This window comes from Fusarium musae, chromosome 1 (genome assembly GCF_019915245.1).
Source record: "Fusarium musae strain F31 chromosome 1, whole genome shotgun sequence".
Classification (NCBI taxonomy): Eukaryota; Fungi; Ascomycota; class Sordariomycetes; order Hypocreales; family Nectriaceae; genus Fusarium; species Fusarium musae.
Window position 1 is genome coordinate 4,822,443 of NC_058387.1, and position 16,226 is coordinate 4,838,668.

The 16,226-nt window shown below is 49.5% G+C and overlaps 6 protein-coding genes across 6 annotated transcripts; 3 read left to right on the plus strand and 3 right to left on the minus strand.

Annotated features, from left to right (window-relative positions):
• Window positions 1–657: 657 nt before the first annotated feature.
• J7337_001436 (uncharacterized protein) lies at window positions 658–1,408 on the plus strand (the record flags this gene model as incomplete). The annotated part of the gene is made up of 2 exons (XM_044819177.1): window positions 658–1,291; window positions 1,347–1,408. 2 exons carry the CDS (start codon window positions 658–660, stop codon window positions 1,406–1,408), a joined length of 696 nt encoding a protein of 231 aa, XP_044686879.1.
• A 572-nt stretch (window positions 1,409–1,980) lies between these two features.
• J7337_001437 (uncharacterized protein) lies at window positions 1,981–3,498 on the minus strand (the record flags this gene model as incomplete). Its single annotated transcript, XM_044819178.1, has 1 exon — window positions 1,981–3,498. One exon carries the CDS (start codon window positions 3,496–3,498, stop codon window positions 1,981–1,983), a length of 1,518 nt encoding a protein of 505 aa, XP_044686880.1.
• Window positions 3,499–4,744: 1,246 nt separating this feature from the next.
• On the plus strand, window positions 4,745–7,157 carry DUS3 (tRNA-dihydrouridine synthase 3; the record flags this gene model as incomplete). Its single annotated transcript, XM_044819179.1, has 3 exons — window positions 4,745–5,055; window positions 5,106–7,007; window positions 7,076–7,157. 3 exons carry the CDS (start codon window positions 4,745–4,747, stop codon window positions 7,155–7,157), a joined length of 2,295 nt encoding a protein of 764 aa, XP_044686881.1.
• A 791-nt stretch (window positions 7,158–7,948) lies between these two features.
• J7337_001439 (uncharacterized protein) lies at window positions 7,949–9,362 on the minus strand (the record flags this gene model as incomplete). Its single annotated transcript, XM_044819180.1, has 3 exons — window positions 7,949–8,664; window positions 8,720–9,196; window positions 9,311–9,362. The coding sequence occupies 3 exons, from the start codon at window positions 9,360–9,362 to the stop codon at window positions 7,949–7,951; spliced, it is 1,245 nt and encodes a 414-aa protein (XP_044686882.1).
• A 1,859-nt stretch (window positions 9,363–11,221) lies between these two features.
• Window positions 11,222–12,137, plus strand: J7337_001440 (uncharacterized protein; the record flags this gene model as incomplete). The annotated part of the gene is made up of 2 exons (XM_044819181.1): window positions 11,222–11,299; window positions 11,349–12,137. 2 exons carry the CDS (start codon window positions 11,222–11,224, stop codon window positions 12,135–12,137), a joined length of 867 nt encoding a protein of 288 aa, XP_044686883.1.
• A 373-nt stretch (window positions 12,138–12,510) lies between these two features.
• J7337_001441 (uncharacterized protein) lies at window positions 12,511–14,814 on the minus strand (the record flags this gene model as incomplete). Its single annotated transcript, XM_044819182.1, has 4 exons — window positions 12,511–13,099; window positions 13,157–14,246; window positions 14,303–14,536; window positions 14,592–14,814. The coding sequence occupies 4 exons, from the start codon at window positions 14,812–14,814 to the stop codon at window positions 12,511–12,513; spliced, it is 2,136 nt and encodes a 711-aa protein (XP_044686884.1).
• Window positions 14,815–16,226: the final 1,412 nt, after the last annotated feature.

Sequence of the window (16,226 nt, forward strand, 5' to 3'; positions counted from 1 at the left end):
CAAGAGATTGGGGGTTTGCTTCCTGGGCAGCCGATACTCAGCTCTGTAACATTAGCAATCAGATGCGCAGTTCTCTCGAATATTGAAAAAGATTGTCCCAAAACCACCTCTCATTGTAGCATATCCTCGGAGTTCTCTACTTACAGGCAGTTTTGTTTGAATTGAAGCCCATTCGGCGACTCGGGCATAGTTCGGTGACTGTTTGCGCCGGACGAGTTCGGAAGAAACTGACATCATCTACCGTCATGCAAGAAAAACGTTCTCGGCCATGAAAATTTGTCTGCCATTTATATACATGAGGATAAGTAAGAGGGGATCTGGGATGCTCATCAATTACAGAAAGCACCATTGCCCCAATATCGCAAACCTCACGAATTTATCACGACACTAGTACATCAACCTCACCTCACGTTTACGGCATCTTTCAGGTACCTAACTTAGTACTGAAACTCAGCAACCTCTGAGTTGACCCACCCTGGGCTTAAACCACGCTGCAATCCACCTCATTCGGTTTCTTATCATACCACCACCTTCGCCCTGAAAACAAGACACCGTAAACTATTGCGCCCTGAGAGAAATCCCGTCCTTACTACAGATTTGCCGCTTCTCCCACGATCGTCTTTCCCCTCAATCCCCGTCCAGCCCTAAATCGCAATCATGAAGATTCTTACAAAGGAAGAAGAGGAGGCGCACTACTCAGCTGTCGTCAAGGGCGGTCTCATCGGAGGTAGTCTTGGTCTTGCTGTTGGCGTTGGAGGTGTCATGTTTGCTTCAAGGCGATACCCTGCTTTCCGCGGCCTCACAATCCCTTTCAGAACGTTCCTAGTCACATCCGCCGGCACCTTTGGCGCCATTATCAACGCCGATCGCTGGTCCATGGATTTCCAGAAGAAGCAGAATCCCATGAACTTTTACGAAGACCAGACCCAGCGCGCCCAGCAGATCGTTCGCGAGAACCAGACGACCTGGGAGCGCTTCATGGAGTACGGTAAGGAGAACCGCTACTCTATCGTATTTGTCTCATGGCTCGCATCCATGGGTGTCGCTTTCGCGCTTGTGAGCCGTTCACCCATGAACACAGCCAACAAGGTTGTACAGGCCCGTGTGTATGCTCAGGGCCTGACCCTCGCGGTTCTCATCATCTCAGCTGTCTTTGAGATGAACGATGCCAAGAAGGGTGAGGGTCGCTGGCAGACCATCATGGTCGTCGATCCCGAGGATCCCGAGCACAAGCGACTCATTGAGAAGAAGATTCATAAGGAGGAGTATGAGGGCCAAGACCTCTGGAAGGGTAAGTCGCACTTGAGATCTCGCAGGAAACATTATGTGACTAACAGTGTTAATAGATATGGTCGCTGCTGAGGAGCGCCGAATGGCCGCCAAGAAGCAAGGTGAGAGCAAGGCTTAAAATCACCACGTTATCTTTTTATGACGACAAAAAGATCTCATACAGCTCGATACCAAATAACCTTCAAATTCATCATTAATACCACGCCGAGCTCAAGTCGCCAAACGCAGGAGGAAAGAAATTGTATATCTGTCACCAACAAACCGATGTTTCATGAGCCAATGATGTCGAGATGGAAAGGAAGTGGCTATTATCAACTGGGACAGTCATTGGAACGAAACTTTGTTGTGGTTTGTCTTTTCTATGCGCATAGAGTGGGTGGGATGGTTCCTTGGAGTTACAACCTCTTAAGATTGGTCTGGAACATGTTTGGTCGGGGTTTGAATTGCATCCAATGTATCATATGTAGCCATGACAGCGAGAATCAAGCAAGCATCATCATCTCAAGTATATACAGAGGGCATATCAAGATGACCCAGCATCTCATTTTTCTAGACGAATAGGTTAACAAAGATCTGCACCACCGACTCCCTGCTAGCCCTCTGTTGAAGGGTCCATTTACCATCCCAGAACAACAAATTGATGATCAAACACCCTAATATATCCAAAAAGAGCTGCATTAGCTCATATGTCTAAACCTCGATGGTAAAGTGGCTAATTTGCGAATAATATGCATGCACAGCTAGCTCTAACAGCATAACATCGCCATACACCTCGCTTCCATCGAAACCTCCAATGACAATAAGGCGGCTATCATACAGCACTGTCCCGTGATAGCCACGACCTGAAGGTGCTTTGCCGTAAACCCGGCGTCTATCCCATGTCATTGTAACCAGGTTCAAAAGCAGGACATCATTCGAGTATTCGCTTCCGTCGTGGCCTCCAATGACAAATAGATACGAGCCGACTATTGTGGCCGTATGTGATAAACGACGGAAAGCAACGGGGATAGGGACTGCTCTCCATAACTGGGCGTCAACGTCGTAAACCCATACATCGTCGAAACATTCGCCGCCATCAGAGCCTCCAAAGATGATGAGTTTGCTGCCTACCATGTTGGCAGTGTGGTAGCCCCTTGCCTTGGGACGATAGTCTTTTGACCCAGGACTTGACTTATCTGAACTCGACACTAATCGCCATGACATTTTGTTGACATCAGCAACATCTAACCGCCAGATATCGTTCAGAGCTCGGACCCCATCGCCGCCGCCGAATACGTATATACCATTCTTGTATAGACAAGCAGTATGCGCTCTCCGCTTCGATGGCATCTTATCTCCTATAATACGGGGCTTTGTCCACCGGAAGTTTGTTGTATCCAGGACATAGACATCGTTATAATACTCCGGACCGTCACCTCCGCCAAACACGATGAGTTTCTTGCCTACGGCAGTGCATGTCATGGCTCTCAGAGGAACAGGTATATCGCCAACGACATGAGGTATAGACCAATGGAAAGAGTCGGCATCGAGCACGTAGAGATCATTGAAGCATGTCCTCGAGTCACAGCCGCCGAATACATAAACATTCGAGCCAATGATTGTCGTTGTGTGTGCTCGTAACGAGGTGTGAGGAGCGCCCGACACAGGTGCCTTGGACCAGTACATGCCAGATGCTGGAGCCACGTCGACCTTTGGAGCCGTCCGGGGGTCTGGAAGCGACGGAAACGCAGTGTACTCGTCTTGTGATATCCGAGATGCATGCGATGCATACCGGGCGGTCGCTTGTGCAGTCGTTCGGCTCGTTATGGCGGATGTCGACCGTGAAGCGGTTGGTCGCCGATTATATCGATCTCCCTCACTTGAGGCATCGCCAGCGCTGGTTGAGATCGAATGCGGCGGTTTATGGGCTGCTCTCGAGGTAGTAGCTCCTTGCGGGGCGGTCTGTGATGCGGATTGAGAGCGCTGCCGGATAGAAAGATCAGAAGGCTTTCGACGATTTGCTTGTATGCTTTTGCTGGCAAGATGACCTGGTGTATGGCTTCTGGGTAGGGGCATTTGATCGCTAGACTCGTCATCATCGTCGGAATCATCGTCGACAAAGGTCGGCCGTGTGGCTGCGGGAGCCGGAGCAGGTGATCGTTGTTGCTGTTGTTGAATGCTCTTCGCCTTAAGATACGACTTATCGGGGGATCTCCTCGGATCCGCCATAACTGCGCAGGTTCTTCTTCATTGCCTTCCTAGACAAGGCCTTGAGCTTGTGACTTGAATCGGTCGAGGTGGGAAAGGTGGAATGACTGAGAGCAGTGAAGCGGGCAAAAAGGAACGAACAATATGCAATTAAAAGCAGGCAACTGAAGCCAAAGCCAATTGGCGATTTGCCAAGGGCGCAAAGTGAAGGGAGGGGCAGGCGAGCCGGTGATGGTGATAGTATGTAAATGATGTCGAAGGGTAAGGTAGGGATCGTGCAACGTTGGAGCTGGGGTTGAGTTGAGCATACCTACCTTACCTTAGGTCCTGCCGTCTTGAGTCAAAGAAAGAGTACCTCCTAGCTTTCTTCAACTTCCAACGCTCGCAACAATTCAATTCAAGTCGTAATTCAAGTCTAAAAAAGCAAGGAAAGCCTGATTTTAATTCGCTACTTTCATTATATAAGAATTACTAGCCAATAATAGTAGATAAAATAAGATAAAATTTGCTTTTTTGGACTTGAATTGCGACTTGAATTGAATTGTTGCGAGCGTTGCCTGAAGTTTCTTGCCGTTGGTTCTGTAACACTTCTAGGGGAGGAAAGAAAACTCAGTACCTTGATCCTAAGTGACAAAAATATTTAGGTAACTTGTCTAAGTTTAGTATAAACCTAGGTAGGAAATTCTTAGCTGAGTTTATTTTTGACACCTATATTAAGTTCTAGTGTTTTCTTACTCCCTGAGGGTACTTTTCAGCGAGGCCTGGCCCATGTCATCAAGTGCGGAGATGAGGCTCTCAGGCGTCTAACGTACCTGATACATTCGGCTTCTCACTGACCTCATAGCACATAAGACCTAGAAATACGGAGTAGGTCTAGGGGAATTTAGTGCATTTTTAGTTACACCAACAATCGAGGTTTTTTTTTCCCTACCTAGGGACAGTATGCACTTGAGAGTAGATCTTGATACAACTGATCTTTTCATCAGCTGGCACTGCACGAGCACTGTCAAAAACAATCACTCATTAATTTGTGTATAGCAGTGTAGGAGGTAAGCCATTTTTTGCTCACGTACTGTAGCAGCGAGAAAAATATTTGCACTTCTTTCTCTCCTTCCATTTCAACCTTTCTCTCTTTTCCTCTCTCTTACACAGACTCACTCCGCTCATCAATCCTTTACTTATTCTTCATAGCGAATTTATGAGCTCATAATTTTCTTTCAGCACATGCATTGTCCCAGAGACTGACCATTCTCCAGCGGCTTTGACCATGAGTGAGCAACACGACGCTCATATGGGAGGCGTTTCCCCAGGCAAGGCGCATGCAGAACTTGAAGTTGATGCCAGCAATATTATAACCTCGACAAAGGATGAAGAGCGGGCTTCGAAGAGACTTAAGGTTAACGATTCGATCCCGTCTCAATCTGTCCCAGGAGAGGATTTGCACGATGCACCCGCTCCTAAGGAGAATGAGCAATCCACAAATGGCGACAAGGAGAATGAGGTCTCGAGACCACAGCCGGACCCCAAGACCGAGTACGTTGATGGGCGCAACAAGGGAGTTGCCCCTATCAAGAAAGAGTGAGAAGCCCACAGTAGAACTGTTCTAGAGACACACTGACAAATCAAAGGTATCTTGTAGACATGTCAATTCAGAAAGATGCGTCCGATGATGCTGTGAACGACGATGACGATGCTGAGGCACGTGGCACTGCCGAAGGAAATGCTGAGAATGGCGATCGAAAGCCAGGCAAGGGAAAGAAAGAGAAGAAGAAGAAGGGACAGAACACAGAGCGCGATTTTGGCAAATTTGACGATGCCTTTCGTCTTTGCAACAGTCGAGCCTTCTATCCCGAGTTTTCTCCCAGAGAATGCAAGTTTGGTGACCGATGCAGACTCTGCCATGATATTCGAAAGTATCTTGAGGAAGGCCGCCGAGGTGATGTTGAGACTTTCGAAGGCAAATGTCCCGTGTTCGAGGCACATGGCCACTGCCCTTCGGGCTGGAAGTGCCGTTTTGTTAAGAGCCACATGAAGGAAATCGAGCACGAAGACGGCCGAAAAGAGCTGGTGCTCATGAGCACTTCAGCAAAAGGCGGCGAGAACGGTGAGCCTAAAGATGAAGGATCCGAGGAGCAGCGACCTTCTATTTTCAACGTCGTCAGCATGGATAAAAAAATTGACCTCAACCGCAAGCGGACCGACTTTACACGATCTGACCAGTACATCACTTGGCTCAATAAGGAAGCCAAGCTGAGCGAAGAGTTTATGAATCGTCGCAAGAATCAGTCTACCGAGGGCATCGAAGATCTACGTGCCCGCTTCGTCGACCCCCCCTTTAAGCCTTCCGAGAAGCGCCGTCTCTATTTCGGTCAAGAGACCCCAACCCTGGCACCTCTCACCACCCAAGGGAACTTGCCCTTCCGTCGACTCTGCGTCGAGCTTGGAGCCCAGCTCACATACTCGGAGATGGCATTGAGTATGCCCCTCATACAGGGAACGAAGGCCGACTGGACACTTCTCAAGGTTCACGAGTCAGAGCTCTCACCTCCCAAGTTTAACCCAGGCTCTGTCCCCATCTTTGATGACTACGACCACTCTAAAGATATCAAGTTCGGTGCCCAGATCTCCGGAAACAACCACTGGGTTGTTACCAAGGCTGCTGACGTACTGAATCGTTATTGCCCTCACCTTCGCCTCATCGATTTGAACTGCGGGTGTCCGATTGATATGGTCTTCAAGTCTGGCGGTGGATCGGCGCTTCTCGAAAACTCAGGCAAATTGGAACGTATGATTCGGGGGATGAACGCTGTGTCAGGGGAGGTCCCTATCACAGCCAAGATCCGCACTGGTATCCGAAACTCCCGTCCTACAGCTACTCAGCTTATTGGAAAACTGGCCTTTGGTGCACGAGAGCACCGAGAACGACTTGGTGCTCCTGGATGTGCGACCCTGACTCTTCATGGACGCAGCCGTGAGCAGCGATACACTAAGAAGGCCGACTGGGGCTACATCAGCGAGTGCGCCGCGCTCATCAAGACTTACAACAAGCAGAAGGACAACCTGAGTGACACCATCGCTGAGCCCGATGCCAGCAGCCTTCCTAATGCCAAGGATGGCCGCATGTACTTCCTCGGTAACGGCGACTGCTATTCGCACATCGAGTACTATGAGCACATTGAGAAGGCTCGTGTCGATACCGTCATGATTGGCCGTGGGGCTCTCATCAAGCCTTGGCTCTTTGAAGAGATTGAGAAGGGCCAATACCTCGACAAGTCATCTAGCGAGCGTCTCCGCTACATCGAGAAGTTTGTGCGCTATGGCCTTGATGCCTGGGGTTCCGATGAACTCGGCATTGGATTCACTCGCCGTTTCCTTCTCGAGTGGCTCAGTTTTACGCACCGATATGTCCCTATTGGTTTGTTAGAGTATCTCCCACCGTGCCTTAATGACCGACCTCCCAAGTACGAGGGGAGAGATGAGATGGAAACGCTTATGGCGTCTAACAACTTCAGGGACTGGATCAAAATCAGGTATGTTAATCCTTTTGTGGCGCTGTTACAATACACAATGGGTCGGTATGCTAACCAGCTATTCACAGCGAGATGTTCCTTGGCCCCGTCCACCCAACGTTCAAGTTCCAGCCCAAGCACAAGTCCAACGCGTACGAGGCCGAGGGTTGAACAACGATTAAACAGCAAGGCATTAGACAGGCGGGCGGCGCAGAAGGGGACTTGTGAATAATTGTTTGAGGCGAAAAGGGTCGATTTTTCGTGCGCATATTTGCTATCTAGGAAACTGGGCAAAGATAGCCACAAAGCATGGATGACTGATATCTGTATAAAGGGTTCAAGAAGGAGGTCCTGTTTACAGGGGGAAACGGGGATGTGAACCCGAAACTTGTGTCATAACGAAAAGTCTGATCTGGCATCGATCAGATAAATATACACAGAACCACCGCGAATGTATTTCGACTCGGCGCAAGCTGTTGCGAGATAACTATGTTGTTGAGCAGTACTATCAACGCTGAAATCAACAATGATTAAAACTTCCGGGGTTTAACCCCTGGCTTATCTTCGACCTTGCTGCCATGATTATTTCGAAGGTCTGCCTGCGCGGTTCATGAATTTATGCTGAGTGCTCTGAGATTTGCATATGCTTGACCGAATTCGTCGCACGAGCATTGACCCCGAACAATCTCATGCCCAAGGAACGCCATTGAGGTAATTACTTAACAAGTGAAAATATATAGATGTATCTTTATGGGAGTTATGCTTCCCCAGGTATCGCAGGACATGACGAAACCATTCGAACGCTAGGAACTAATACAATGTGTGTGAGAAACCTATCCAACAACTCCGTGATGACTTTTGTGATCCAATCACCAATGCACCCTTGCAATATCCGAGACAGAATCGTACAGCTGTCGTCTTTATATGTGATTATCAACGCTTTCAATGTGGCTGACAGCATTCTACGAGTAGAAGTGGCTCCTCTGCATGCCGTCAGCAGAAGCATACTCACTCTTCCCATCCTCGGGGTGGATAATCGAGCTAGTTAGGGAGTTTGTACGGCTGCTCTCGCTAGGCGCGGCCTTGATCTTCTTGGGCTCTTGTGTCGGGCGCTTGATGACTTCGAGGTAGGTAGATGGAAGATAGCCTTGGCGGCCGTCGCGGGATCGGCACTGCCACCACTCACTGGGGTTACCAGAGGGATCGTTTTTACTTAGGACGGCAACAAGATCACCCTTTCTCGCCTCGAGCTCCATGCCTGTGTTAGGCTGAGGGAGGAAATCGAAGGTGAGTCGGCAAAACTCAAGCTTAGCAGGGTCGACCGGCTGCTGTGATTCCATGGCCTGGGCCTGAAGACGCTTCTGCTCCTGCTCTTGTGAAGCAGCAAGCGTCCTTATCATCTTTGACATCAGATAAGGAATGCCAAAGGCAGCCAGGACAAAGAAGAGCAAAGGCTTCTTGCTAGCCTTCGCAGGAAGTGGGTTACCATCTGGTCCAACGCTACGACCTTCGAACCGTGCAAATGCAGCTGGTGTGAGGGCAGTCGCATCGGCGGGCGGCGGTCGACCAGTAAGCTTAGCAATCAATGTGCGAATCCAGCGCATCAATGTGAAGATACCCAGCACGGAGCCCAGAGTATCCCTTAGGTTACCAAATTGTTCAGCGACAGAGACCATGGCTAAGAACTGTTTAGTTGACTCTCTGGTTGACCCATCACACACCAAAGAACTTACCGAAGAAGCTGGAGTGAGTAGCCATGTAGGTGCTCTCAAGCATCTGAGCGAAGCCTCCAAAAGCCGTGACAATACCCTCGAGCATTTGGAAGGTAGCCTGAGTGCTGTTGTTGAAGGTGTTGGTCAAGCTGTTTTGGTCGCCTGGCATTCCCATGCCACCACCGTACATACCGCCGCCCATACCACCATACATGCCTCCTCCATAGCCACCATACCCTCCACCGTACATGCTACCGTAGCCACTCATGCCGCCCATACCACCCATGCCAAATCGCGAGTATGGGCTGGAGTATGGTGACGAGTACGCGCCACCCATTGAACTATACGGCGAGGAATTCATCCTGCTGTAATTGGCAGCGTTCTGATTGACCGTTGATGTGAGAGAAGAAGGTCGACTAGGAAGCGGAGGGGCAGAAGACGGATCGGTGATCGATGTTGTAGTTCCTGATGCAACTGACGATGAGATAGGCGAGGCTGCTAGTGTATAGTGAGTAGGAAGGCTCTTTGATGCGGGGAGTCAGGAGAAGGTGACTGGCAAAAGACATGGGAAAAGGAGAAGGTAAAAGAGAAGAATTGATGAATGCGACTTACCAGCAGTCGCAGCCGCGCCAGGCTGCTCCCAGGGCTTGGGTGGAGAGGCCATGATATTATCTTGTTATAGCAAGGAGGGACAGTTCACAAGCCGGGTTCGGACAATGGAGTACCGGCAAACGGTATCACAGTGTCAGAATTTGAGTAGTCTAATTGTTGAGCCTCCTAGTAAAGCAGACTGGTCTTGGACGTTGGCCACTCCTCGTGACGTTTGGTGGTGGACCTCGGAAAGTGTACCGGACGCAAAATCGGAGACTGACTCCGTGATTATATGCAGCAGCCCCAGTTAGCGTAACCGCGGCGCGCGGGGACAACGGAGTTGCCTCGGGATACGGGGAAAAGAGCCGCCGAGACCGAGATCTGATAAGACTGAGAGGGCCGCTATCTCTCAAGAATTAGAGACGCGCAGGAATTGCGATGGTTATGGGCGTGGGCGTGGGCGTGGGCGTGGAGGTGATGAGAAGGAGGAGGGAGACGAGATTGTCGCAGAGGAAAAGCCGAGAAAGATGGAGTTGATTAGAGATAAAAATTAGTGGGGCCTAACTTAACCTAGGCTACATGTACCTGCCGGCCGTAGACTTGGGAGCAGGCGCATTCAAGTTTAAAAGGGAAGAAAAATCCGGGGGGCGAATGGGGCCGAACCAGAAGCCAGACCTCGGCAGACTAGGCCCCGCCGACTCTCATCATTCTTACCTTTTTAAGGCAATACGACTCGTGAAGAGGAGAGGGCCTTTGACTTTTGAGATTTTGATCATGTTTGATGATCTGATACTAATACATACTTGGGCATTTCATTGATGAGTTTGCGAGTACTTACGTTCCTCCTGATGCAATAGCTCGCGAAGTTTAGTCGAGTCATTAAGTGATGTTCCTTTAATCGCCTATGTCACTATAATCAAACCGTTTTCCGTTTTCCGTTGGCCGTTGTTGCCGGTCATAGGTAAGTTTCCATGTGACGCTGATGCTTTCCGGTTTCGCCACACCAATCGACTACGGTATACATAGGCGACTTGCTTCCAAGGGCGGCTAGGTAGGTACTGTAGGTAGGTAGTGATTTACCTAAACTTACGTCAATCTCCGCCGCCATCCTGCCAGCCTACCCTATGGCATATGATACGGACAGAATGAAAGCTACCAAATCAAACCATGATGAGTGTAACAGATATACACATAGTACTCACATTAAGTGACAGTCTGTCTTGCTTGCTTGTTCTACCTTTTGGTGTTCTAGTGCTTCTAGCCTCGAAGACCGAGTTGCTCTTATTGTGTGTGAATACTTTGATCCTACCACATCGTCATATTTTGGCTTCCTCACGGAACATTGTACGACAAGACGATTATAACGTATTATGTACGTATACGAAAAATAAACAGAGAATACAGGAAGCTTGTTCTAGGTTTCAAACCAAACCCTGAAAAACAATGAAAGCAATCATCCAAGCCACCTTGTTGAACTACCTTACATAAAGAAGAACTATCGAGACCCAATCATCATGATTTACTGTAACAGAAACCCAACCACGGAGTATAACAACAAACAACACAACATACACCATGGTTGAAAAGCGACAACCAAGCCCTGGCTTCATTTCTAATCCATTTATCAAAAGAAGAAATCTCGAATGGACACTCGACACACCATCGCCTTCACAGCTACCAACAACTGCTGACATAGAATCGGGATCAGCCACTGTAGAGGACCATCTTGCGCATTTCAAAGCGCATCTCTCCAGGCATATATCAAGCCCATCGCCGCTATCCATATCATCATATAGCTCACTTTATACCGAAAACATTGGAAGCTCTGCAGGCGCTCATTTCGTCATTCATCAACATGACCACCCAATTGCTGGCACGCACTATGACCTCCGTCTTCAGATCAATGAGACCAGTAGCGTTAGCTGGGCGATCATGTATGGACTCCCTGGCGACCCTCAGAGTACACGATTGAATCGCAACGCGACAGAGACGCGAATTCACTGCCTATGGGTACGGTGTCTTTCTCTTTACAGAAGCAAAGGAATTAATATTGTCATAGAATCATCTCATTGAGACTGCCTCAGCCTCAACCGGATCACTTCTCATTTGGGACTCGGGAACATATAGCATCCTCCCCCGTCAAAGCAAGCATGCCCCAACGACTGATCCGTCCTCTCCAGCGTCCTCACCAGGTCCATCGTCCGCGCCAACACAGCAAGCTCTTCTGCACGCCGCTTTTCAGAATCGTAAAATCCGCATTCGACTGCATGGATCGCGCTTACCAGATCCATATGTTCTAAACATTCGTTTAACCAGGTCAGAAGATGTTGCCGGTAAAGTAAGGAGAGAAAAAACAAATCGGAAACGACGACGTCGTCATGCCCAGGCAGAGACGCAACCTGAGACAAGTGATGAGGACAGTGAGGGTGATGCGAGTAAGGATGTCCCTCCAAACACTGATGCGGGAACCGATGCAGACGACCTTTCCGCCATGGAGCGTGAGCTACGTGAGCTTGAAGACGAAGAGGTCCGCAGAACAAATGCGTATACGGGGGCTTCTAATACCATCGGTAGTGTACACCAACGACGATGGTATCTTTCACTTGACCGCCCGGCTTGTGGGTTTGTGGAAGAAATAATCAAGAACCGCTCAGTTTGGAAACTCGGAGACGGCACGGAGACTAAGAACAAACAGAATGACAACGGACGCTTGTCATACCCATTCTACGTCCGGGGGCCAGATCATGAGCGTAGTGTATTAACAGGACGGCTAGGAGCTGATGTTCTCCGAGACGAGGGCGTGGATAAATTTATTCAGCGTAAAGGCTGGAAGCCAGTGCTGAAATGACAGCCCCCCAGGGAAGACAAGACACGCGCAGTGTCTGAATAGACTATCAAAATTTATTGTGTAGACTACATAATATCTAGGCTTGTGCCACATTCCCATTTTCCCATCGCAGTGCATGGCTGTATAGCTCGTCTACCTTGATACCTGGCGGATATCATATACCGTAGACTGGCCAGGCCGACTACCTCGCCATAATCCCATGTAATCAATCCGTCTCAACCAGACTCATCAAACGCCAACCCATGCTTGCTAAATCGCGGATCCACATAACTGTGAAGACCAAATCACACCCAACACTATCCCTGCAGAAACAAAGACAAACCATACTTTTGAAATAGTAGTACTATACCCCTTTCCAGCACGTCTTGGAAGCCTAAATTTTGGGCTCTACAAGAGTGGGAGCAATTCGCCTCTTCTTTGGCTCCTTGCTGTCTTCTTTTTCGCCTTCACTGGCGTCGCGCTTAGTGCCCGCAACACTGCCCGTAGTACTTCGAGGAGTCTCAGGAGGTGTTGTGAGCGGAACACCAGTCACCTTGCCAGAATTTGCTGCTGCAATGCCTGGAACATTGCCGGAAATCAGAGGTGGATTGGTGACAACACCGGCTGCAGGCACAGTGCTGGCCTGTGTAGTGATAGTCGCAATTGAAGACGTCGAATTCGATCTCGCAGGAGAAGAGGGACGTTGAGAAAGAATTGAAGCTGACTGCGGAGGTGAAGGGGCAGTAAAAGAGCTCGCGGAGTTGCGATGGTGGTGATGCGAGCCGTTAGGAAAGGGTGAAGGTGGAGCAAACGCGGTCGTTGGGGTAGGCATGGGAGTGCTTTGATTAGACGATGTCCCTGTTTGGGACTTGGGCGGACCGACTTCACCCTTATAGACTTCACCCAGTTCTCCAGCTGTAAAGGATAGTGTTGAGCAGAAACCATCAGAAGACGAGATCATTAAAGTCAGACCATCGCTTGACCTAGTAGTTTTGTTAGTCAATCTATACAGTTGACGGACGATAGAAACTCCAGCATACCATGCAAGGTCAGTGAAGGTAGCGCAATGAAGATTGCTGACAACACAGATAGGGGTCTTTTGCTGAGTATCGTAAAGTAGGACCGAGTCTTGTGTAGCCACTGCGTAGACCATACGGTAAGGCAGGGAAAAGGCAGGCTTTGGGCCTGATGCAGCTAAAGCCGTATCTGAGCTTGATGCCTTTGTGTCTGATGCGGTAGAGGGTGGAGGAGGTGGATCCATGACAGAAGGAGCTGGGGATGGCTTCGACAGAGGTTCTGGAAGGGCTGGAATAGGCTCCTCTGAAGATGATGTGTCAATGGTGATATTGCGTGTGGCAGGAGGAGACTGCCGCAGTGTGTAGAATATCGGAGAACATTTTACCACGACTGAGGGTTTCTTGTGACCCGGCAAATGGGCGATTGGGGGCTTGTTGATACCACCACGCGTGTATATGTAGACTGTGTTAATCACTTCATAAGTAGGTTTCGCGTCTCTTTCAGCTTGGTGTTGGTTTTGGTACTGTCCCGATGGGGTTAATAGCAAGCTGCCATCTGGTGTAAATGTGAGTCGTCGGAAAAAGGAAGTGAGCGTCTCATTGGCATAGAGGTTCGCATTCTTCATTCCCAACCCGCTGCTCAACGTTGACGATGGTTTCGGAGAGGGGTCCATAGGCATGACGGCCGGCAAAGGCATAGACGGCGCTGGAGATACAGATCGACGAGAAGAGAACGAAGATCGACGGCTATGACTAACGACACTGGGCGGGTTCATGGGAAGCGCGAAAGAAGTAGGCGTGCCGGGTGCAGAAGGCACAGGTGATCCGATAGAAGGCGCAGAATCAAGGACAGCAAGCGAAGAGCGATGGCCAAAGTCGGGAGGAGCAGGACTGCTCGAAGAGATTCGTCGAGGAGGAAGATCGGCCTTGATATGGCTGGCAAGTCGAGGAGTCTTGTCGTCTACGCTAAGGGTGTATTGCCCATCCTTGGTTTTTAGAGAGTAAATATGAACTGATCGATCGGAGGACTGCGTCGCGATGTACTCGTTGAGGGGATCCCATGTGACGCCCTGCACATAATGACTGTGCTCGGCGATCTGGCGCACGAGTGTTCCTGTTTGCTGTGTTAGAAGCTGACGGTGATCGGGTCGTTGAGAGTCGTCTGCTGACCTGTCTGGGCGTTGTAGATTCGTGCTATGTTATCCATACTGCCGATGATGAAGTACACTCCGTCTGGAGACCAGGCTAAGTCATAGATCTCCGCGCCACTAGAACGACACATATGCTTTGCCCTCCAAGACTCTTTGTCTTCCGGGGCATCAGATCCGAAGGCTGTTTGGGGTGTTTCGCTTGGTACCCAGAGGATCACGTTGCCATCATCGCCTGCAGAGGCTAGAAGTTCGCCTGAAAATAAAGCTGTGAGCAGAGTAAATTGTGAATGAGGATAGGAGAGCCTTACCCTTGGGCGCCCAACGAACAACGTTAACAGCCTGGTTGTGCTTTGAAAGGGTTGAAAGGTACTCGACCTTACGGTCCTCCCCATCAACCAGAACCCTCCATATTCTGATATGATTATCACCACCAGCCGTGGCTAAACGCCCCTTTCCAGACGGTTCGAAGTGGGCGGAGTAAACGGGGGCATTCTGGTCATGCCAATTGATGATTAGAGGAGCAGCTTTCATCGTGTTGATATGTTTAGGTGATCAAACGGGGGTAGAAGCTGCATAGGTGAGGTAGGGAGAAGAGACTGAAGAGCTCTGTGGCTCCCACGCCCGAATACGAACGAGATCAATGGTCGAAGACGATGAGATGATGCGAACCTAGAGTGGGTGTGCGAAGAAGAAAATAAGGCGAAGGTGAATCCGGATAATTGTTCGAGGTTGTCGGCACTGATGGAATTGGCACGGTAGTGCCAAAAGCAGAGTAACAACGGCGGGTGGGTTTGATGGTGGAGAGTAGTCTAGAGCTCCAGGCTGGAGCTGGTGTGGACCTTTGAAAGCCTCTGATTAGACGCCAAGGCAAGCTGCACAGTAAGGTAGAGATAAGTAGGAGCTGGAGAGAACAACAGAGATCGGGGGTCGAAGTTTAGCGTTGCTGATTGATTGGATCTAAGAAATAAAAGGGACTGGAAGAAGGGGGAAACGGAAAAAAGAGAAAAAGGAAAAGAATGAGCCAAACGGTGTGCACGATTGAGGTTTATTCCGGCGATACCTCCAAGAAACAGAAACAGAAACGGGGCTCGCATCACTTTGCTGTCACTGTCACTGCCAATGTCACCGCGACTGTGACTTTCTGACACTCAGGACCACGAGGAACAAGGCACGAGGCACAGGGTGTTTTGGCGCACCTTCAGGCGTGTCACCAAACTCAGTCGAATACCTACCTAACTAAAATATGCAAGGCGCTGTACTGTAGCTTGACGCATTGGATAGTTTTACCTACCTAGTAGAGGTTAATGAGTTGCGGCGGACGCGCGGGCGATCACACACATGGAGAATGGATCAAATGGATCATCTGGATCCAATGAGTGGCAGCATCGAATTCATGGATTTATGCATGTCAAGAGGGGACAACGCACCTCTGTCAGGGCAAGATCTTGTTTTAGGCTGTGCTGTAGCAGTGGATTATCAGTGGTGGCCCAAGACAGCTGCGCCGAAACCAAGCGCTAGTAAACCAATGGAAGGAATTAGTCGACTCTGCCGAGTTTTAGGGTGCCTATTAGTATTACCGAGTATTCTTCAGGCCTGTCGCCAGTGTAGTTAAAGTGGTTGTCAGAGCGGCTGCATCGTGTACTAGGGGCTCTACTGGGGTTCTATGGACGGTCTATCAGGTGTCGATGACAACTGAGCCGGGCCAAGTAGCACCAAACGAAATGGGGGCCAAAGCTCATCAGCCCTGAAGAAGAAAGGGGATGAGTTCAGGATAGGTACCCAACACGAGCGGTCATCAAAAGGACCAGAAGGAAAAACCAAATGCCCCCTTGGGTCTGTTACTGGGCATGTAACAAAGTTCACGTTGGCATTAGATGGATAGACTACACTGCATAGCAATGCATGTGGACACATCCGGAAACCAGCCGCCACTGTTGGCAGCA